The 21,853-nt window shown below is 52.2% G+C and overlaps 2 protein-coding genes across 3 annotated transcripts; both read left to right on the plus strand.

Moving 5' to 3' along the window:
- Nucleotides 1-63: 63 nt before the first annotated feature.
- Nucleotides 64-12,311, plus strand: RNF31 (ring finger protein 31). Its single transcript, XM_036263441.1, has 21 exons — nucleotides 64-1,153; nucleotides 1,241-1,387; nucleotides 1,536-1,691; nucleotides 1,891-1,959; nucleotides 2,052-2,127; nucleotides 2,367-2,538; nucleotides 3,023-3,410; nucleotides 3,579-3,866; nucleotides 4,135-4,383; nucleotides 4,502-4,687; nucleotides 4,796-5,002; nucleotides 7,479-7,652; nucleotides 7,736-7,834; nucleotides 7,922-8,011; nucleotides 9,882-9,996; nucleotides 10,112-10,230; nucleotides 10,502-10,615; nucleotides 10,762-10,819; nucleotides 11,521-11,617; nucleotides 11,921-12,089; nucleotides 12,198-12,311. The coding sequence occupies exons 1-21, from the start codon at nucleotides 962-964 to the stop codon at nucleotides 12,249-12,251; spliced, it is 3,219 nt and encodes a 1,072-aa protein (XP_036119334.1). The 5' UTR covers nucleotides 64-961; the 3' UTR covers nucleotides 12,252-12,311.
- Nucleotides 12,312-12,884: 573 nt separating this feature from the next.
- On the plus strand, nucleotides 12,885-18,148 carry IRF9 (interferon regulatory factor 9). Of its 2 annotated transcripts, XM_036263455.1 has the most exons (9): nucleotides 12,885-12,996; nucleotides 13,976-14,156; nucleotides 14,669-14,852; nucleotides 15,101-15,231; nucleotides 15,319-15,418; nucleotides 15,517-15,588; nucleotides 16,224-16,565; nucleotides 17,458-17,573; nucleotides 17,715-18,148. In XM_036263455.1, the coding sequence occupies exons 2-9, from the start codon at nucleotides 13,977-13,979 to the stop codon at nucleotides 17,820-17,822; spliced, it is 1,233 nt and encodes a 410-aa protein (XP_036119348.1). In that variant the 5' UTR covers nucleotides 12,885-12,996; nucleotide 13,976; the 3' UTR covers nucleotides 17,823-18,148. The 2 variants fall into 2 exon arrangements, with proteins under 2 accessions (XP_036119348.1, XP_036119340.1); XM_036263447.1 differs by lacking the exon at nucleotides 12,885-12,996 and having other exon boundaries at nucleotides 13,917-14,156.
- The last annotated feature ends 3,705 nt before the right edge of the window (nucleotides 18,149-21,853 follow it).

Below are 21,853 nucleotides of genomic sequence, written 5' to 3' on the forward strand. Positions count from 1 at the left end.
CTGGTCGGCCGCCAACCATTGGGAGCCCCTCAGCCATACTCGGCCAGTTGAGACTAGGGGAGAGGTGGTGCTGACGCGGTTACAGGGCCAGGCGCTGTCCAAGGGAGGGGCTAGGGCGAGTGTGACCGCGGACAGTGTATTGGGGCTGTCCCTCCCGGGAAAAGGCGGGGCTTACAGGAAGTCCGCGTTGGGGCAGAGAGGTGGGAGAATGGGAAAGGGGGTGTTCAGTGGTGGGGCTCCCCCTAGAAGGCGAGGCTGTGAGGAGAGACCGGAGAGGGATCAGAGCGTTGGGAGAAGTAGGAGGAGAGGGGCCTGGGGCTGAGAAACGCTAGCAGGCTATGAAAGGGAGTAGGCGCGGGGGCTCCCTGCCTTCAAGACCGACTGGAGAAGGGGCGGGCTCGCCTGAGCAGGGCACAGGCAGGCCAGAGTCGAGGCCCGGCAGAGTGGGGCTTCCCCGGTGGGGACCGGAGCAAGGCCTACTGCTCCGGGAAGAGAGGAAGGCTTGAGGGACATAAGGTAACCCGGCTCCTACGGCTACCCGGAAGGGGGCGGGCCAGCCTAGAGGAAGGCGGGGAATAGCTCTAGAACCAGGTTAAAAGCAGAGCCGCTCTAGAGGAGGAGCAGGGACCGTTTACCCTTCTTATTGGCTGGGACCAGGCCTCCCTTATTGGCCACGCCCCATAATTCCACGACTCCGCCCTTCCCCAGCCTTAAACCCCGCCTTTTCCTCTGAAACTGGGTGGCAGTCCTGCCTCCTATCCTAGTACTTCCTGTTCCCGACTAACCCAGGCTGGGGACTGGGGGCCTAAGGGTGACCGTGGCCTGAGTGACCCAGGAAGGCTGCGCCGACTGAGTCGGGCCGTGAAGTCAGATATCAGGAGGGAGGGGCCGTGCTCCAGCCGCGCACAGCCTGTGCCGGGTCCCGGCGGACCGCCGGGCTGGGACTGACTGCTGTCTCGGGATGCCGGGGAAGGAGGAGGAGCAGGCCTTCTTGGCCGCCCGCGAGGGGCTGGCGAGCGCCCTGAGGAGGGATTCTGGGCAGGCGTTTACCCTGGAGCAGCTCTGGCCGCTACTGGCCACCTCTCTGCCGCCATCCGCCCGTTACTTGCACCTGGACGCCGCACGCCTGGTCCGCTGCAATGCTCACGGGGAGGTGAGGCTCGGCCCTGCTGGGGAGGGGGACAGAGAACCTGAGCCCGAGGTAGGCGCTCACAGCTCTCTGCTCTGTGACTGTCCTCAGCCCCACACCTACCTCAGCACCCTGTCCACGGCCCTGAACATCTTGGAGAAATATGGCCGCAACCTCCTCAGCCCTCAGAGACCACGGTACTGGCGCGGGGTCAAGTTTAATAACCCCGTCTTTCGAACTACGGTGGATGCTGTGCAGGTGAAGCCCCTGGAGCCCCTTATGGGAGAAAGGAACTTGGCCTGGACTGGGGGTTGGCTAGAAAGGGCTTGAGGCTGTGCAGAATGGGAAGGGATTCAGCCCTATTGCGAAGGGGGCCTGTCGGTGTTGAATTATGAATGTGTGGCAGGGGGGCCGAGATGTTCTGCGATTGTATGGCTACACAGAGGAACAGCCAGATGGGTTGAGATTCCCTGAGGGGCAAGAGGATCCAGATGAGCACCAGGTTGCTACAGTCACACTGGAAGTACTGTTACTTCGGACTGAGCTCTCTCTCCTGTCACAGGTGAGGACTTAAGCACCAGGACTGGGAAGCTCAGCCTTACTCCAAAGCCACTCTAGGAATTCCCATGCTGCTAAGCCATGGGCATAGTCCCCACAGCAACCTGGGAGCTTCCCTTACTGTTCTTCCTGTGAATGTTGAGCTTAGAGAGATGGTCTTGTTCTAGGGCTGTGAGTGGGAACTCTTCTTATCTTGTTTGCAGAATACTCACCCAAGACAGCAAGCACTGGAGCAGCTGTTGAAAGACAAGGATGAAGATGATGCAAGGAAGGCAGGAATGGGGCTTTGGGGCCTGGTGAACAAAGGGGACAAGGGTTGGGAGACTCTCCAAACCCTTGCCCATTCCCTGCCCTTTTTCCTCAGATGCTACAGCTCTCAGAGTTTGCCCCCCTACTGAGAGAGATTGCTCCTGGCCCCCTCACCACACCCTCTGCCCCAGGTATTATTGGTCCTATATTGGGAGGGGCAGGGTTAGTAGACTATATTGATGGGAATTTGGGCCCTTCTCTGTCATCTTCTTGGTTATTTGCCTTTCTTTTTAAAAAAGAGATTAAAGTGGTTTCCTTGAGCCCACATATGTTGAAAAGTAGTCTATGACAGGTCTCTCTCCAGAGCATATTCAGGTGTAACATGGTCTTTTTCAGAAAGATGTTCTGTTCTTTCTCTCCTGTTCTCCAGGTTCCACTCCTGGTCCTTGCTTCCTCTGTGGTTCTGCCCCAGGCACACTGCACTGCTCAGCCTGTAAACAGGTCTTGTGCCCAGATTGTGATCGCCTGTTCCACGGGCACCCATCCCGTGCCCATCACCTCCGCCAGACCTGTGCCCCCCAGGCTGCCCACTTGACCCCTAGGTGAGAGGCCTTCTCTTTTGGAAGGGAGTGAAATTGAGAGAACTTACAATTATCTGACTATCTTCTATGTACCACATTCTGTGCTAAAGATTGTTTTATAGAGGGCAAGCAGCTAATTATTTCCCTCCAGTAGATCATAGACATGCATATCAAACAAGTAGCAGTCACAGCAAGATAGATTATCTTAGTGTACAAATAGGTAGTAGGAGGATGCAACCTAGTCTGAAGGATCAGCTCAATCAGTTGGCAGTATTTTAAGTACCTAGGATCGGTCAGGCCCTAAGGGATCTCTACTAGCAAGATGTAAACTTTAAGCTATCATTTAAATGTTGAACAGGCTATGGGTATGGGAGTGTTCCAGACAGAACAAAATGTGCAAAGGCCAGAGCCATGCATCATCGTGCAGGGAATGAGGAATGCCTGGGGTGAGGGACCCAGGCACCAGGGTCCCCCTCAGCAGGCCATGTCTACTTTTCCATTGCAGCTTACCTGCCTCAGCTCCACCACGGCCCCAACTAACCTCCTTGCTGGCCCTGGGAGACAGCTCTCTTTCATCCCCTGATCCTGCAAGTTCCCGTCTATCCTGGCACTGTGCCACCTGTTCCATGCTAAATAAACCTTGGGCAGTGCTCTGTGTGGCCTGTGACCGGCCCAGAGGCTGTAAGGGGTTGGGGCTGGAGACTGAGGGTCCTCAAGGAGCTGGGAGCCTAGAACCTGAACTTGCACGGGGTCACTGGGCCTGCCAGAGCTGCACCTTTGTGAATGAGGCGGCGGCTGTGCTGTGTGCCATTTGTGAACGACCTCGGCTGGCTCAGCCTCCTAGCTTGGTGGTGGATTCTCGGGATGCTGGCATTTGCCTACAGCCCCTTCAGGTAACCTGTTCCTGGCCTTTCCAGCTCTTTATTTGCACCTGTTACCATAAGCCATTCTCTACTTCCTCATCCTGTTTTCCTTCAATTGCCCCATGTCTTCCAACCAGCTCCCTATATCTTAAGCCTCAGCCAGCTCTCAATGGGATAATTCTTTTTGCCTTCCCACAGGGAGATACTTTGCTCTCCTCTGCTCAGACTCCAGTCTGGTACTGTATTCACTGTACCTTCTGCAATTCGGGCCCTGGCTGGGTGTGTGCTATGTGCAACCGGACCAGCAGCCCCGTCCCAGTAAAGCATGCCTCCCGGCCCAATGCCAGCTCTTTGGAAGAGCGACTCTCTGAGCCAAGGCCTCCACGACGCTTCAGTGCCCCCCTGCCCAGCTCCTGTGGGGACCCTGAGAAGCAGCGCCAAGACAAGATGCGGGAGGAAGGTCTTCAGCTAGTGATCAAGATCCGGGTGAGGATATGACTCTAGGATGAGGTGGGACTGAGCTGCTGGGGGAAGGGAGAGACTGCAGTCAAATAACATGAATTGTTATAAATCTTGTCATTGTGTGCCACAGCTACATATTATTGAATATTTCCATATGACAGGTGTCAGGCTCTGCTCTGCTCTCATGATCATAGTCTGAGCTTGGCAACTGTCAGCATTTTGGTTTGGGCTGAGAGTGGATGGAGGGCACCCTTCTTGATAGGCCCTCTGCCTGCGTGGGGCTGTGCCTTAGGAAGGAGAAGCCGCAGGTGCGTGTCCAGAGGAGGTCTTCTCAGCTCTGCAGTACTCCGGCACCGAGGTGCCCTTGCAGTGGTTGCGCTCTGAGATGCCCTACGTGCTGGAGATGGTGGCTGAACTGGCTGGACAACAGGACCCTGGGTTGGGTGCCTTTTCCTGCCAGGAGGCTCAGAAAGCCTGGCTAGATCGTCATGGCAATCTTGATGAAGCTGTGGAAGAGTGTGTGAGAGCCCGGCGCAGGAAGGTACCAGCTGTGCTGGAGGTGGGACAGGATGGAGGGTTGTGGGTCTCAGAGCCTATCATACTCTCTCCTTTGCTTGCTTTTTCCCTCTTTATTCCTTCTCTCTACTCCCAACTCTCAGGTGCAGGAGCTCCGATCCCTGGGCTTTGGGCCTGAGGAGGGGTCTCTTCAAGCGTTATTCCAACATGGGGGTGACGTGGCACGGGCCCTGACTGAACTACAGCGTCAGCGCCTAGAGCCCTTCCATCAGCGCCTTTGGGACAATGGCCCGGAGCCCACCCATTCATGGGATGGTCCAGATAAGCAGGTGCTGGGAGGAGGTGAAAAGTCAGATAGGGGGCAGAGGGAAGGCTGAACCGTAGGAGCCTTAGGTCTGACAGCCTCTTCTGCCCTTTCCACCTGAATCATACTGCAGAGCTTGATCAGACGGCTTTTGGCAGTCTACACACTCCCCAGCTGGGGCCGGGCAGAGTTGGCACTGTCGCTGCTGCAGGAGACACCCAGGAACTATGAATTGGGGGACGTGGTAGAAGCTGTGAGGCAGAGCCAAGATCGGTCCTTTCTGCGTCGCTTGCTTGCCCAGGAGTGTGCTGTGTGCGGTTGGGCCCTGCCCCGCAATCGGGTGAGTCCCTCCCACTGAACCTAGCCTTAGAATGACTTATTTCCTACAGACCCCTACTCCTCTCCAGCCTATCTCTGGTCCTGTCTTTTGCTCTACAGTTGTCCATGTGCCCCCGAAGGCTCCTGGGAAGGGGAGGGCAAAAATCAGTCACCTTGCCCTGGCCAGTTTTGCTCAGTGGTTAGAGCATCAGCCCATAGACCAAAGGGTTGTGGGACCGATTCCCAGTCAAGAGCACGTATCTGGATTGCAGGTTCAATCCCTGGCCCTGGTCAGGTTGTGCAGGAGGCAACCAGTTGATGTGTCTCTCTCACATCCATGTTTCTCTCTCTCTCTCTTCCTCCCTCCCTTCCACTCTATCTAAAACTCAATGGAAAAATATCTCCGGTGAAGATTAACAAAAAAAATAGGCCACTTCCCCCAACTCCAATTTTTAAATGTTCTATTAAGGAAATTTTCAAACATACAGTAGTAGAGAAAATTGTATCACAGATTCTCTCCTCCACCATCTACCATGAATTCACCACCAGACTTTAGTAATTATAAATGTATGGGCAATGTTTATTTCACCTCCACATACAGAGGATTATTTTGAAGCAAATCTCAGACATCCATATGGTTTATCTGCTAATATTTCAGTATATATCTGTAAAATATAAAACTCTTTGAAAACATAGCCACAGCCCTGGGTGGTGTGGCTCAGTTGGTTGGGAATCTTCCTGTGCATTGAAAGGATTCGGGTTCCATTCCATGTCCACACGTGCCTGAGTTGCGGGCTCGATCCTTGGTAGGGGGTGAGCAGAAGGCAGCCAATTGATGTTCTGCTCTCGCATTGATGTTTCTCTCTCTCCCTCTCCCATCCTCTCTTTCTAAAAATCAATTTTTAAAAAATGTAAAAAAAATTAGCCATAAATACCATGTCACAACCAAAAAGTTAACAGTTTTTTTGTGTTTTTTTTTTAAAATCCTCACTAGAGGATATTTTTCCATCTATCTTCAGATAGAGTGGGAGGGGGAGAGAGAGAGAGAGAGAAGCATCGATGTGAGAGAGACACATCACTTGGCTGCCTCCTGCATGACCCTACCTGGGGCTGGGGACAACCACAACTAAGGTATGTGCCCTTGGCCAGAATCAAACCTGTGACTTTTTGGTCCGTGGGCCGATGCTCTAACTGCTGAGCCAAACTCACCAGGGCATTAACAGTAATTCTTTAATGTCATCATCAAATCTTCATTTTGTAGGAACAGGCCCCTTTTATCTCCTGAGGCCCCACTTATTCTAGGTCAAAAGTGGCAGTTCTTTGGCCAAACACAATTCAATTTAGTTAGGTTAGCTCTGTATGTATATTTTTTGTTTTGTTTTTACTCTTTATCTTAAAATAATTATAGATTCATAGGAGGTTGTAAAAATAGTATAGAGTCCTGTGTGATCTTCACCCACCTTCCCCCCATGTTGACTTCTTGTATGATTACAGTACAATATGAAGACTAACAAATATACATAGATACAATGTTAGCTAGACTGCAGACCTAGTTTGTTTGTTTTTTTTTTTATCCTCACCCGAGGACATTTTCCCATTTTTTTTTGTTTTGTTCAGGTAGAGTGGGAGGGAGAGAGAGGAACAGAGAGAGAGAGAGAAACATCAATGTGAAAGGGACACATCGAGTGGCTGCCACCCGCACGACTGACCAGGGCCGGGGACAAACTGCAACCGAGGTACATGCCCTTAGCGGGAACCGAACCCGGGTCTCTCAGGACCGCAGGTCGACGCTCTAACCGCTGAGCCAAACCGGCCAGGGCCTAGTTTGTTTTTTACATGGATGTGTGTGTGCGTGGTTTCATGCTATTTTAACCCCCGGAGAGATTCATGTAACTGCCACCAAAATCAAGGTACACCCTGTTCCATTACCACAAAGGAATTCCCTCATGCTACCCTTTATACAACTTCTTCCCTTCCATCACCTGGCAACCAGTAGTTCTCCATCTGTGTTGTTTTTTCATTTCAATATTATTTGTGTGTTAGCTTTTTTTTTTTTTTTTTAATTTTTTTTTTCTTTATTGACTTGAGAGAGAGATAGAAACATCAATGAGAAAGAACCTCGATTGGCCGCCTCCTGCATGCCCCCCACTGGGGATCTGGCCCACAATCTGGGCATGTGCCCTGACCAGCAACCTCCTGGTGCATGGGTCTGATGCTCAACCACTGAGCCACACTGGCCTGGCTGTATGTTAGCTTTTAATTGAATGTGAATACCTTTAGAGAGCATTGTTCCATTTACCTTAGATCTTCCCATTGTCTGTTTTCCTCCACCTGACAATCTTTAGATATTAGGTTGCCTGCCTAGCACTTGTTGGCATTTGGGTTTCTACCCCTGCCCAGTGTTAACTAGTGGTTTCTCAGTGAACACCTGGCTACTGCCCCTTCCCCAGGCTGGCAGCTGTGGCTTCTGACCTCCTTCCCTCCCCCTCACCGTCTAGATGCAGGCCCTGACTTCCTGTGAGTGCACCATCTGTCCTGACTGCTTCCGCCAGCACTTCACCATTGCCTTGAAGGAGAAGCACATCACTGACATGGTGTGCCCCGCCTGTGGCCGCCCAGACCTCACTGATGACACGCAGTTGCTCAGCTACTTCTCCACTCTTGACATCCAGGTACTGCAGTCTCTGGGACTCAGAGTGCCCTGGGTTTTGAACAGGAACTCTGCCCACCCACCACTTCTGCATTCTGTCCCCAGCTTCGAGAGAGCCTAGAGCCAGATGCCTATGCCCTATTCCATAAGAAGCTGACTGAGGGTGTGCTCATGCGGGACCCCAAGTTCTTGTGGTGTGCCCAGGTAAGTGGCCTGCCCAGAGGAGCTGACTGGAAGGTTGGGGTTGGTCCAGATCAGGCCTCAGATAGCTTTATGCTCTTGCATCCACAGTGCTCCTTTGGCTTCATATACGAGCGTGAGCAGCTGGAGGCAACATGTCCCCAGTGTCACCAGACCTTCTGTGTGCGCTGTAAGCGCCAGGTGAGGCACATTCATCCTTCCAGAAATATCTACAGGTACTCTGTCAGACTCGGGGTGGCTGGAGATCAGAACCCACATGAGCTCTGGGCTCAAAGTGCCTGCAGACTAGTCACGGAGGGAGGGAGGAAAGGTGAGAGAAGAAGGAAGGATGAGGGAGGGAGGGTGATGAGGAAGGGAAGAGAGGAAGGCTGAGGGGGAAGAAGGATGAAAGGGAAGGAAGGATGAAGGATAGAGGAGGGATAAAAGGTAAGGTAAAGGAGGAGGAAGAGTGGTAGTGAGGGAGTGAGGGAGAAAAAGCATAATTAGACATGGACATAGTGTCTATGAAGAAAACAAACAGGAATCTGAGATTAGGAATAATGGAATGGACTTACTTAGGATAGAGAGGTCAGAGAAGCCTACTTTAAAATGGTTTAATTTAAGCTTAGGCCTGAAAATTAAAACAAAATCAACTATGCACAGAGTATTTGGGACAGAAAGAACAATACTTGGAAAGGCCAAAGTCAGAAAAAAGTGTTGTGTGGTCAGAGCCTCAAGAGCAAGGGAGAGTAGCCAGCAGCTGGAGAGGAGCAGCTGCCAGATCAGGAGCGGCCTTGAGGCCAAGTGCAGAAGGTATTTGCCTTTCATTCTAAGACTAAGCAAGGAGTGATACGGTCTCATTTACCTTTTAAAAAGCTTAATATTTGATACCAAAAAATTGATCTGTATTATGAAACAAAATAAAATAAACCCCTGAGCCCTGGCCGGTAGCTCATTTGGTTAGAGTGTCATCCCAATATGCCAAGGTTGTGGGTTCGATCCCTGGTCAGGGCACATACAAGAATCAACCAATGAATATGTGAATAAGTGGAATAAAAAATTAATGTTTCTCTCGCTCTTTCTAAAATCAATCAATAAATAATCTTTTAGCCCTGGCCGGTTTGGCTCAGCGGTTAGAGCGTCGGCCTGCGGTCCAGAGAGACCCGGGTTCAGTTCCCGCTAAGGGCACATACCTCGGTTGCGGTTTATCCCTGGCCCTGGTTGGTCGTGCAGGTGGCAGCCACTCGATGTGTCCCTTTCACGTTAATGTTTCTCTCTTCCTCTCCCTCTCTCTCCCTCCCACTCTATCTGAACAAAAAATGGAAAAGAAATGTCCTCAGGTGAGGATTTAAAAAAAAAAAAGCCCTGGTCGGTTTGGCTCGGCTGTTAGAGTGTTGGCCCGCAGACCAAAGAGTCGTGTGTTTGATTCCAGTCAAGGGCACATATCTTGGTTGCAGTTCAGTCCCTGGCCCTGGTCAGGGTCATTCGGGAGGCAACCAATCAATGTGTCTCTTTCACATCGATGTTTCTCTCTCTCTCTCCCTCCCACTCTATCTGAAGATAAATGGAAGAAAAATATCCTCGGGTGAGGATTAAGAATACAACAACCACCCTGAGACACTGCCACCAAACCTCAAAACTAAAACTCTCCCAATCCTGTTGAAACTGCCTGACTTACACTTTCAAAGGCACTTTGACTGCAAGGTTGAAGATGGACAGTAGGAGAGCCTGAGTGGAGGCAGAGAGACTAGTAACCAAGACAAGTAATTGAGGCAAGACCTGACCTGGCCCAGAGTAAGATGGTCAAAGTAGGGATAAAGAGAAAGAGGACAGGTTGCAAAGCAGACATTGCTCAGTGTCAGCTAGGCTTGGGTGTCGGAAACAAGACCTGGTGAATGTACGGTGGTTTGAGGAAACGAAAGTGCCAAGACTGGCCCTCAGTTTGGGAGTAGAGCAAATGGTGAATGGCAGTGCCGTAAGCTAAGCCAGGGGCCACTGGAGATGAGTGGAGGGGCCAGCCACAAGGGCCTAGGATGGAGCTTCCATGTGACTTTTGCTTTCCTTCTGGCAGTGGGAGGAGCAGCATCGGGGCCGGAGCTGTGAGGATTTCCAGAACTGGAAACGCACCAATGATCCAGAATACCAGGCCCAGGGCCTGGCAATGTACCTTCAGGAAAACGGCATTGGTAAGGCCGCCCAACTAGGTCTATTTGCCCAGTAATCTGTCGTTGCCAGTGGCTCTCTTTCTGAGGGCCTCGAGGAGCAGTGGCAGCCCTAGCCCTGGCCTGCTGTCCCTTGCAGACTGCCCCAAGTGCAAGTTCTCATACGCCCTGGCCCGCGGAGGCTGCATGCACTTTCACTGCACCCAGTGCCGCCACCAGTTCTGCAGTGGATGCTACAATGCCTTTTACGCCAAGAATGTGAGCCTAGAGAATGGGGATGGAAGGGATAACAGGGTAGGGGGCTGCCATTGAGTGTGAAGGGTAGAGGCCACTGAGGAGCAGCCCAGGGGAAGAGAAGAGGAGGCTGGTGGGGTGTAAATTACCTCTCTCTGTCCCTTCCCCTCTGCTTGCTCCAGACCCTCCAGTGTCTCCATCTCCCCCCAGTCCTACATCCCTCACACAGGGGTTCCTGAGAGGCCAGGACCCCAACAGTCTCCAACTTCCCCTCTCCCATCTGGGTTTCCACCAGAAATGTCCAGACCCTAACTGCAGGGTGAAAAAGTCCCTGCACGGACACCATCCCCGAGACTGCCTCTTCTACCTACGGGACTGGCCTGCTCTCCGGCTCCAGAAGCTGCTCCAGGTGAGGGGTGGACCTGGCTGGGTTTGCAGGTTGCCCAGGAGAGGTGGCGGGGCCTGGGGTAACGAGAAAGGAAAAGCTCTATCCTGGGAAATCCAGTGGGCTGGCATCAAGGATAACCTAACACTCACCCATCTGCTCCTTCCCAGGACAATAACGTCATGTTCAACACAGAGCCCCCAACAGGGGCCCGGGCAGTGCCTGGAGGTGAGTGTCGGGACAAGCCTTTGAGAAGGGGAGAAGGTGGCTGGGCGTCCACAATACAGTGGGTAAAAGGGAGGCTTGGGTCTGGGGTCATACCTGAGCAGAAGCCCATCCTGGGCTGACTTGTGTGCCCACTGGTGAGTTAACCTCCCTGAGCCTTGTTTCTTCCTCTGTAAAATGGAGGTAGTATTCACCTTCCAGCTCAGCTATTTTACGTGAGGCACATTGAAGCACCTGGCACCTTGAGGCTAATTTTCTTCTTCCATTCCCAAAGGGTAATGATTCATTAGTTCAGTGAGAGTTTACTGAGACTTGCTAGTTGCACTGTTTTAGGTCCCATGAGGGCAACAGAAAGATGTTACGTATGGTTCTAATATACCCCACTTCTCACCATCTAGACAGAGTAAGACTTTCACAGAATAAGTTAACCATGCAAGAGCTAAATCACAAAAGAGCTGTCTCAGGAGTATGTGATTATAGGCCAAAAGCCAGCTTAGATAAAGGCAGGGACAGCAAGGTCTCTGCTTCTGTATCAGAGCTGATCTGCCACATAGCATCTCTACACCAACCACTGTCAGAGCAGGGGCTCCTGCCCCTGGCCCCTCCCTGGAGATTCCCTCCCACGCTTCCATCCCACTTCTCTTAGGGCTTGGTTGTCAGTAGCCTTTTCCAAACAAAGGGCCTTTTCATGCGCTTACTCACAGGTGGCTGCCGAGTGATGGAGCAGAAGGAGGTTCCCAATGGACTCCGGGACGAAGCTTGTGGCAAGGAGACACCAGCTGGCTATGCAGGCCTCTGCCAGTAAGTGCCAGGCAGGGCGCAGTGTGCTGGGGAGAGGGACAGGAGTGCTGTGGGTCTGCCCGGGCAGTAAAGTGGGTCTCTGGGAGCAGTAGGTCCTGAAAGGAGTAGGAGGGAGGGGCTCTCTGGGCAAGGGCCTGGATGGGTGGGTGGTAGCAAGCAGTGTGCACAGGTTGGCATGTATACACAGGTGAAGGTTGTCAGTCCTGTTCGTCTAAGTATGCCAGTGTCCATCAAGGTGCTGGGCACACTCAGTTAATATTAGCTGAACAAAAGAACAAATATCCCACCCTCTCATCTCCCCAGGGCACACTACAAAGAGTATCTTGTAAGCCTCATCAATGCCCACTCACTGGACCCAGCCACTCTGTATGAGGTGGAGGAGCTGGAGACGGCTGCTGAGCGCTACCTGCATGTGCGCCCGCAGCCACAGGCTGGGGAGGATGCCTCTGCCTACCACACCCGCTTGTTACAGGTGAAGCTCTCCTCCCAGCCTCCTCTGACCCTATGCTCTGGAAGTCCCCGGTCCAGCCTGTCCGAGCTCCAGGCTTCCAGGATCATCATCATCTCTTTCTCTCTGCAGAAGCTGATGGCAGAGGTGCCCTTGGGACAGAGTATACCCCGCAGGAGGAAGTAGCTGAGGGCGAGGGTCCTGACAAGGTTCCATGGCTCCACTTCTTCAGGAATAGCTCCAGCACCAATAAAGAGGCATCTCCTTGCCCAGGCTTCTTGGTGGTCCTTCTTCCTGACCCCACCATCTGGGGGCACCAGGGAAAAAGGGGGGTGAACAGAGCTTTGCTGAAAGGGCCCCCCGACAGCCCACTACCTGACCCTCCCTGGACCCAGGACCGGAAAGGGATTGACACCATGGATGGCAAAGGGAGGTCCTCTTCATCCAGCCACTTGGCCTGGGCTGACTTCCTCCTTCCCTGCCTCTCTTCCTTGCATCAAATTCAGCTGATATTTGAGGTCACCTAGTAGGTACTAAGCAGGCACCATCAGGGAACATAGATGCATAGGTGGTTCAGAGATATCCAGGGGCCCTGGGGCCAGACTCCAGCACACTGTGGCCTCCCTGGGGAGGCAGCAGTGCCCCAGAGATGGTGGGACACAAGCAAGGAGTATCAGGAAGGAAGGAGAAGGAGCTTGAGCTGGGACGGTTCCTTCAGCATCTGAGATTCTCAGGTGCTGCTTCCCCCTGGTGGCTACCCATTGCCCTGCAACTCGGAGACCACGTGATTTCAAGGAACTGGACTTCCCTGGAGGAGAACTGAAACTTAGGGTGGGGACTGTAGAAATAGGGTGGAGTTATCAGGAAGCTCCCTAGCCTGGAGCTGAGCTGAGGTCAGCTGAGCCCTGGGACAGCCTGCACAACGGCTCAGGTAAGATCAGCCAAGAATTGGTGGGTAGCTTCCGTGTATATATTCACGGGGCTGGAAGGCCCAGCCACATTGGAGGGAGGTGGGGTTTCCGGGGGGCCCCCTCTGCTAAACTGCGAGATAGACTGAATGCTCGTGAGCCAGGAGGCAGGAGGTTAGCCCGAGGGACAGACTGACCAGGGGCTATGTCCCAAGCTCTACCGCAGAAGCCAGGAGGACCTGCTGCTGGGTTCAGGGAAGAAGGCTGTTGGCTCCAGTCTACTTGACCCTGTTTGTTTTCTTGTCTTCTGGCCCTGCCTACTTCTGCTCCAGCTCCGCCCCTGCCCCCAGCTGCCTGCCCCACCTACCCTTAGGGCAAGCAGAGGGGAGGGATGGGGGTCATAGACTGTTGTGGAGGTGGTGGGTGAGAAGTGTTGGTGAGGCATCTCGGAAGCAGATACTGCCTCTGCAAGTGTCTAGGGATCTAGCTTGGACCTCTCACCAAGAACGGAACACTAAGGAGATTCTATCTTCCAATAAATAGATTCCTGAGAAGTCTTAATATTGCTTAAAAAAAATGTATTGATGTTAGAGAAACATTGATTTGTTGTTCAACTTATTTATGCATTCATTGGTTGATTCTCATATGTACCCTGATGGGATCACACCTGCAACCTTGGTGTATCAGGACTGCACTTTAACCAAATGAGCTACTTAGCCAGGGCAGATTCCTGGTCTTGAAATTAAAACTGGTACCTAAGGTTTCCTTCCAGATGTCACAGGTTGGGGTGTTAAAGAGAACTTTTTTTTTTTTTCTTTGTAGTTGCCAGTAATGGCAGAAACAAAACTATTTGGCCTCAGAATTTTGAGCTAGAGAAAAAGATGGATGGCTTCTCTGGAGGCCGTTGTCAGAATACAACCCCAATGGCCAGAGCATCCGCCGATATTCCCTCCCAAAGGGTTGGTTGGCTCTAGTGATGCTACCTGCTGCTCTTATTCCCAGGATGGCATCAGGCCGGGCACGCTGCACCCGAAAGCTCCGGAACTGGGTGGTGGAGCAAGTGGAGAGTGGACAGTTCCCAGGGGTGTGCTGGGAAGATGAAGCTAAGACCATGTTCCGGATTCCCTGGAAGCATGCAGGCAAGCAGGACTTCCGGGAGGACCAGGATGCTGCCTTCTTCAAGGTGAAAGGGCCTGGGAACCGGCCCCTCCCTCCAAGTGATAGATGGCATCAACACTGACGCTCTAGGGCAGTGGTTCTCCGCCTTCCTAATGCCCCGAGCCTTTAATACAGTTCCTCATCTTGTGGTGCCTCCCAACCCTAAAATTATTTTTGTTGCTACTTCATAACTGTAATTTTGCTACTGTTATGTCTTGGGCGACCCCTGTGAAAGGGTCGTTCGACCCCCCAAAGGGGTCGTGACCCAAAGGTTGAGAACCGCTGCTCTAGGGGTTACATCTGCCTCTGTGTCAGATAAAGGGGAGATTAAAGGGTTGATCCAGCTACATAATTGTCAGAGCCCAGTGCAAAATGAAAATGCAAAAATTATTAAGAATTTCAAGGTGATCAGCTGAGCATAAAACCAGCACAGGTGTTTCTGTACAGGTGCTCAGGTTGGACATCCATGACACTGGCCTGGTGGCGTGTCAGCTGCAGTCTGTAACATGCTGCCTCTCTTCACATCATGTTTCCTAGGCCTGGGCAATATTTAAGGGAAAGTACAAGGAGGGGGACACGGAAGGCCCTGCTATCTGGAAGACTCGTCTGCGCTGTGCTCTCAACAAGAGTCCTGAATTTAAGGAGGTTCCTGAGAATAGCCATAGGGATGGTGCTGAGCCCTACAAGGTATATCGGCTGCTGCCACCAGGAACCCTCCCTGGTGAGTGTCCCCTCAACTCACTATTCCTAGAATAAGCAGACTGGGGAGGAAGGATGGAGAAGAGCCTTCTGGGAGGGTGGGACTCCCTCCAGGCCCCTCGGTCGGAGCACTGCCTCGTCCCCATCCTTGAGGAGCTGCTACCCTGTTCTCCGCCCAGGCCTGCCCATCCTTTCACCGCCTCCTATCTCCCTTACCCTGTCCCCACTTAAGGCTCTGACCTCTCTCTCCTTCTCAACAACATGCCACAGCCCCACCAGCAACCCAGAAATCACCATCGAAGAGACACCACAGCTCTGTGACCCCTGAGAGGGAGGAGGATGAGGGTACCGCAAAGAACTGTGTACTCAGCCCCTCCTTGCTCCAGGATCCCATCAAAAACGTAAGAGCTGGGGAAGGAACGGTGTGAGCCGAGGGCAGGACGGTAACTAGGGGGAAAGGGGGCCAACGATAGACACTGTGTCTGCAGGAGAAGGTGGAGGCCGATGGAGGAGCTGGCCACTCAGACTTGGGGAGCAGCAGCAGCTGCAGCAGCAGCGGCAGCAACAACAGTCCTGAGCCTCAAGAAGGTACCATCTGCACCTGCCTCTTGTCACCCCCATGCCATACCCTCTGGCCCTCGGACTCTCCAGTCCCACTCTGAATGCATGCCTCTTCTCCCTTTCAGGTGAAGATACAAATGAGGCTCCTTTCCAAAGAGACCCCTTGTCTCTGGAGTTTCTGCCCCCTCCAGACTCAGGTACTCAGCATGTCTGACTTGTCCTTGCTCCCTGTCCCCACAGGTCACCTTCCTGTGGCTATACATGCATTATCTAATCTCTCAGGCTTGCAGCGACCTGGGCCTACCTTACCCAGACAGAGGCACTGGTTTCTAGGCCCTGTACCTGGCCAGCTCCAGACTCCAAACAGCTTGCTTCTCAGAAATACCCCTATGCGTTCTGTTTACTGGAAATTCACTTTGAGACATTGATTTCTGTGGGTTAAGCAAAGCCCCAATCTCTGGGACCTTCTTGTAAACTGTAAGACCCTGGGCATTAAGCCTTGAGGCTCCACTGGAATCTGTGTATTAGCTACTCTCCTGAGTGGTAGGAAAGTCTGACAGGAGGTCCCTTGCGGGTGAGGGTGGGGGAATAAGGATGAGGAGGGATGGTGCCGCCTCTGACCTCAGAAGATATAGCTGCTGCCCTCACTCCACAGCCTGTCTTGTCCTCCCCAGCCCTTGCTTGGTTTCTCTGCCTGGGTCTCTCGTCCCTCAGCAGCAAAAGCAGGATATTAGATTCGCAAGGAGCCTGTTTGTTTCCCCAGAGCCATGTGCTGATCAGGTGTACCCCTAGGGAGAGGCACTTGTTGCAGTTGGTTACTCTCTGTCCACAGACTACTCCCTACGGCTCACCTTCATCTACAACGGGCACGTGGTGGCGGAGGCCCAGGTGCAGAGCCTGGACTGCCGCCTGGTGGCCGAGCCCTCCCTCTCCCGGTGCAGCATGGAGCAGGTGGTCTTTCCCAAGCCTGGCCCGCAAGAACCCACCCAGCGTCTGCTGAGCCAGCTCGAGAGAGGTGTCCTGGTGGCCAGCAACTCCCGAGGCCTCTTCGCACAGCGCCTTTGCCCCATCCCCATCTCCTGGAGTGCGCCCCAGACCCCACCTGGCCCAGGCCCACATCTGCTGCCCAGCGACGAGTGTGTGGAGCTCTTTAACACCTCTCACTTCTGTAGAGGTGAGGTTGCTGCAGCCCGGCTCCTGAGCATCTCTGCCGTTAGGCCCCCTGGCCCCTCCCCCACCCTGTGCTTCCTCCAGCAGATCCATCACAGCCTGTGCGCGGCACCCTGCACTTGCTGGGTGAGCATCCAGTGAGGCCCTATGCTCGGCCCTGGCAGCTGCCCGGCAGCCCTCCTTCCGCAGTCCATGCCGCGGAAGATGGGGCTCAGGTGGGGCCCAGCACGAAAGTGTCACAGCTCAGAGAGCACCACCGCGTGGAAGTGTACAGTCGCCATGGGAAGGTGCACCTCGTGGCCCTCTCCTACGCACACACGCCCACGCACAGTCAGGAGAGCTGGCTCGTGTCACACATCCTGCCCCTACCCCACGCCTGGCGTCTCCTCAGGTTGCCCCTCTTCTATCCGCACTTGGAAGTCCACTTCCTGCCTCCATTCAACTCTAAATCTGGCCTTGGGAGCGGGGCCAGGAGTACAGGGGATGCAGAACATGAGTGTTCCCAGGCCATGAGTGCCCTAGCGTAGGGAAGAGAGTGAGCGGCAGCCAGGGTGTGGGCACGTGTGTTAGAGCCAGGGCTGCGCCGAGAGGACTCCACGCTCTCCCAGCAGAGAGCATGTCAAGTTGCGTTAACAGTCAGCCACCGCTAAATACTTCCTCCCGAGGAAGGAGTTCCTTTTCCTCTCTGCACACGGGTGAGTGGCTGCTTAGTTCCGCACATTTCTCCTGGCACAAGGCAGCGGCCTGGTACCCTGTGGCTCCTGCTCTGGCCTTCATCTCCAAGTGGCCCCACTGCCACCTCCTTTTCTCCCTTGTGGGTCCCTCTCTGTTCCCTCCCTCCTGCCTGTGGCCCTCTCTCTTTTCTTTCTTCCAACCTTTGACCTTTTCTCTTTCAGACTTAGAGAAGTACTTCCAGGGCCTGGGCCCCCCACCCAAGTTCCAGGTGACACTGAATTTCTTAGAGAAGGACTCTGACCCCAGCCACACCCCACAGAGTCTTATCTCAGTTCAGGTGAGTTCAGGACACAGTAAGAATAGCTGCCTGTGTAGACCAGGGGGAGCCAAGAGGAGAAGGGGCCTCCTGGGGTGGGGTGGGGGTAGTGGCTGCCCCTGTTGTGCTCATGTTACCTGCTTCCCACCTCTTCTGGCACAGATGGAGCAGGCCTTTGCCCGGCATTTACTGGCGGAGCCTCCAGAGGACCAGACGGCCACTCTGTCCCTGGTGGAGAGCCTGGGAGACCTACCTTCCTATTGCCTTTGAAAGAGACTCATTCTCCACACTATTGACCTGCCTCCCTCTGTGATAATTGTAGTGGTTTTCTGTGATGGTTATGCCCTTGAACTCCTCATGCTGTCTAGCTGGTTTTTATCCATTTTTTATTTCTTTTAATGTTTTAGATACACCCTCTTTTATCTCTGAGAAACTGAACTGGGAAAGTACAAATGGTGTGAACTCAGGGGGACCATTTTCTCTTACTTACCCCAGTCCTAAAGCCAAGCACTTTATATTTTCTTTTTAAATCTTCACTAAGGATTTTAAATAATACTGAAAAAGGAATCAGGCCCTGGCTGGTGTGGATTAGTTGGTTGAGCATTGTCCTGTGCACCAAAAGGTTGCTGGTTTGATTCCTAGTTGAGGCACATACCAGGGTTGTGGACTTGATCCCTGGTAGGGTGTGTGCAGGAGGTGGCCGATTGATGTTTTGCTCTCACACTGATATTTGTCTCTCTCTCCCGCTCCCTTTTTCTCTCTCTAAAAAATCAATAAAACATAAATAAAAATTAGGAAAAGAAAAAGGAATCTATCTGATTTGTTGGGAGAATAAGGTAGCAGGGGTCACAGGAAGACAATAGAGCTGCAACCTAAGAGTAGGGCACTTGGGTTCTCTTCCTGCTAACATCTCTGGGCCCCTTTCCTCTCCTCTACCCACAAGTTCTAGCAAGGAAGCAATCTGAGCACGGCAGGTTTGGGGCCTGACTGTACCCTCTGCACAGCCAGGATTAGGGGCAGGGTCAGCCACCAAGAAGGACACTGAGCCTATGGCCACTAAAGCCAACTTTATATAGGAAGATACGGGCTCCATAGTTCTTTGCTAGAGGCGCGATTTGGGCCTTTACAAGAGACCTAGGGTTGGACTCTAGACTGGAAGTCTGAATGAACAGAACTTGAAGTTGACCTGACACTTGCCTAGAGGCCCTAGGCCTGCTGGGAGGGGAAATCAGAGGGAAGAGTTGCTGACTCTTCTGTGCCTGGGGCAGAGCAGGCCCTGGTGCCTCTTCTCCTGCACATGGCACACTGTCCTCCACCCAAGGGTACCCCCAAGCTGGTCTCCTCACTCTACCTGATCCCCGCAAAAGACAATCTGGCTAGACTGCCATGTCACCAACACTTTTTTTTATCCTCACCCGAGGACATTTTTCCATTTTTTGTTCCGATAGAGTGGGAGTGAGAGAGAGGAAAGAGAGAGAGAGAAACATCAATGTGAAAGGGACACATCGAGTGGCTGCCACCCACATGACCAACCAGGGCCGGGGACAAACTGCAACCGAGGTACGTGCCCTTAGTGGGAACCGAACCCGGGTCTCTCTGGACTGCAGGCCGACGCTCTAACCACTGAGCCAAACTGGCCAGGGCCCAACACTCTTCACTGAGTACAAATAAGCTGACACTCCTCTCCCTCACCCTGTGTTTGCCACCAAACGAAATTTTTTTCTACACAAGGCCATTTGTCATCCTTCCTCTCTGTATAATCAATCCCAACAGAATAATTCAGACCTAAGTCATCACTTATCTGACTGCCATGGCCGCTAGCTTCCCCTTTCCTATACATGACACCAGATTAGAGGAGAAGGGGCCTTCCCCACCAGATTCCTTCCTGTCCTGTCACTCTCATAAGCCTTCAGGGGCTCATGTATCACCTACATGAACAAATCTAAATACCTGGATCCTTGAGGATCTTGCTGGCTCACTTGACAAACGTCAGTGCTGCTTTTGAGCTTTCTACCTCCCTGGGCCTTCCTTCTCTTCACTCCTTCCTATCATCCTCCAGGAACCTAAACAGGCATCTGACGGGCATTGAAGAAATCAGGTACTGAGTGCACAGGTGCATAAGCCCCGCTGTGCCCTCAATGTGCGGAAATCTCTCCTGGGCCTTTGTACCTGCTACCTCCTTAACCTGCATTTTCTCTTGTACCCCAGATGCAGTCCATCAGCAAGTCCTGTCATTATTCCTTCAGAAACTACCCAAAATCTGACCACTTCTCTTTGCTTCCATCACCAACACTTTGGAACAAGTCACCATCATCTCACGCCTCTTCTTCCTAGTTCCTTCCACATCTTCTTTCCTGCTTTCACACTTGTCCACCTTCAGCCTCTTCTGAACACATAAATCTTATGTCAATTCTCTGCTCAAAACCCTCCATTGGCTTTCAACTCAGGTTAAAAGCCCAAATTGTTACAATGGCCTCCACGGTCCTTGTGATGCACTGTCCTTCTCTCTAATCTCACCTCTTGCCATTCTTCTCCTCAGTCACTTTGCTCCAGGCTCCTTGAACCCACCAAACACATTTCTGCCTCTGGATCGTTACACTTGCTGGTTCTTTTGTTTAAAATACTCTTCCTGCCCTGGATGGTTTGGCTCAGTGGTTAGAGTGTCGGCCCGCGGACCAATGAGACCCGGGTTCGATTCCGGCCAAGGGCACATACTTTGGTTGCGGTTTATCCCCGGCCCTGGTCAGGGTCATACAGGAGGCAACCAGTCGATGTATCTCTTGCATTGATGTTTCTCTCTCTCTCTCTCTCTCTCTCTCTCTAAATGGAAAAATGTCTTCAGGTGAAGATAAAAAAAAAAAAAAAACTCTTCCTGCCCAGCCAGTGTGGCTCAGTGGTTTAGCATTGACCCACGCACCAAGAGGTTGCCGGTTTGATTCCCAGTCAGGGCACATGCCCAGGTTGTGGGCCAAATCCCCAGTGGGGGGCATGCAGGAGGTGGTCAATCGATGTTCTCTCTCATCAGTGTTTCTCTCTCTCTCCCTCTCCCTTCCTCTCTCTCTCTGAAATCAATAAAGAAAAAATATTTAAAATAAATAAATAAAATAAAATACTCTTCCTTCAGGTAGGCACATGACTCGTCCCCTCTGTTCCCTGAGCACCCTACCTAGTCTTCACTATGCTGTATTCTTCTATGCCGCCTCATTTTTCTTCATAGCACTGACCACTTCACATGTTGCTATTTGTCTACTTGTCTATCTCCTCTCTGTCCTTACTCCATGAGAACTTGTTCTGGTCATTGCTATATCCCCAGTGCCTAGAGGAGCACCTGGCACATCATGTGATGAATGAACAAATCATTTCCTAAACTAGGTTCTAAGCACCTTAAGGGAAGGCACCCCTATTTTATCATCTTTGTGCCCCAATGTGAATACTTGTGAACACTGACACAACTTATGTACAATGACTGAAACAACTGTAAGTATCTTGCAGAAGCCAATTTAGCCAAACATGGTGGAATAGGGATTGGGAACACTGAAATTCAGTCAGGCTGTTACTAAGGAGTTGTGTGGTCTGGAAGAAACAGTCTGTCTGTATGGACCTCCATTTTCTCATCTGTAAATGCAAGGTTTGGACTAGATTTTGAAATCCTTTTTAGCCTTGACATTCATTCTGTGGTTGTAAGTTTAGGGTAATTGCACAGTCATTTGACAGATATTTACTTCACTAGGTTCCAGGCACTAATTGAAAACACAAGACCCCAATCTCAACAGCTCCCAGATTGAAAGAGCAAAATAAAACAGAGTCAGCTGGGCTGCAATAAGAGTGGAGTCTTAAAGTGGCAGTAGCATGCCCTGGAGTCCAGGCTGGGAAGGGCATCTAGACTAATGGCTGTGCAAAGGCAGGAGGCATGGAGACGAGGGATATTTGTAACTAGAACATAATTTTGCATGAAGAATTGTTTGAGACAAATGGCTTCTGGGTGCCAAGAGTATATCCTACATCCAACAAAGCTAAAGTCTATTTACAACTGTAGAACCTTCGCAACTGGAGAACAGCCAGATCAGGCATGCCCACAACCTACACTTTCCAAGCAAATCCTCTCATTACTTCCGGTGAGATCTGATTTTCCCCACAGGGACCTGGGGTGGCTCCCAGACCACCTCACACCATTTCTACCTGTCCAGCTCCCGAGAGGCCCAAAGCAGGCACAAAAAACCGGACCAGTCCATTGCTGCCTGGCAGGATTCGGTAGGGGGAGGGCAAGGTCTAACCGCAAGTCCGGGGTGGAACAGGGCCAA

Source organism: Molossus molossus, unplaced genomic scaffold, assembly GCF_014108415.1.
Source record: "Molossus molossus isolate mMolMol1 unplaced genomic scaffold, mMolMol1.p scaffold_m16_p_1, whole genome shotgun sequence".
Taxonomy (NCBI): Eukaryota; Metazoa; Chordata; class Mammalia; order Chiroptera; family Molossidae; genus Molossus; species Molossus molossus.

Coding starts and splice junctions, on each gene's coding strand:
- RNF31 (XM_036263441.1), top strand. CDS start 962: ATGCCGGGGAAGGAGGAGGAGCAGGCCTTCTTGGCCGCCCGCGAGGGG. Junction 2,128..2,366: donor CACCACACCCTCTGCCCCAG/GTATTATTGGTC, acceptor CCTGTTCTCCAG/GTTCCACTCCTGGTCCTTGC. Junction 3,411..3,578: donor TTTGCCTACAGCCCCTTCAG/GTAACCTGTTCC, acceptor GCCTTCCCACAG/GGAGATACTTTGCTCTCCTC.
- IRF9 (XM_036263447.1), top strand. CDS start 13,950: ATGCTACCTGCTGCTCTTATTCCCAGGATGGCATCAGGCCGGGCACGC. Junction 15,232..15,318: donor TCCAGGATCCCATCAAAAAC/GTAAGAGCTGGG, acceptor CTGTGTCTGCAG/GAGAAGGTGGAGGCCGATGG. Junction 15,419..15,516: donor CAGTCCTGAGCCTCAAGAAG/GTACCATCTGCA, acceptor TCTCCCTTTCAG/GTGAAGATACAAATGAGGCT.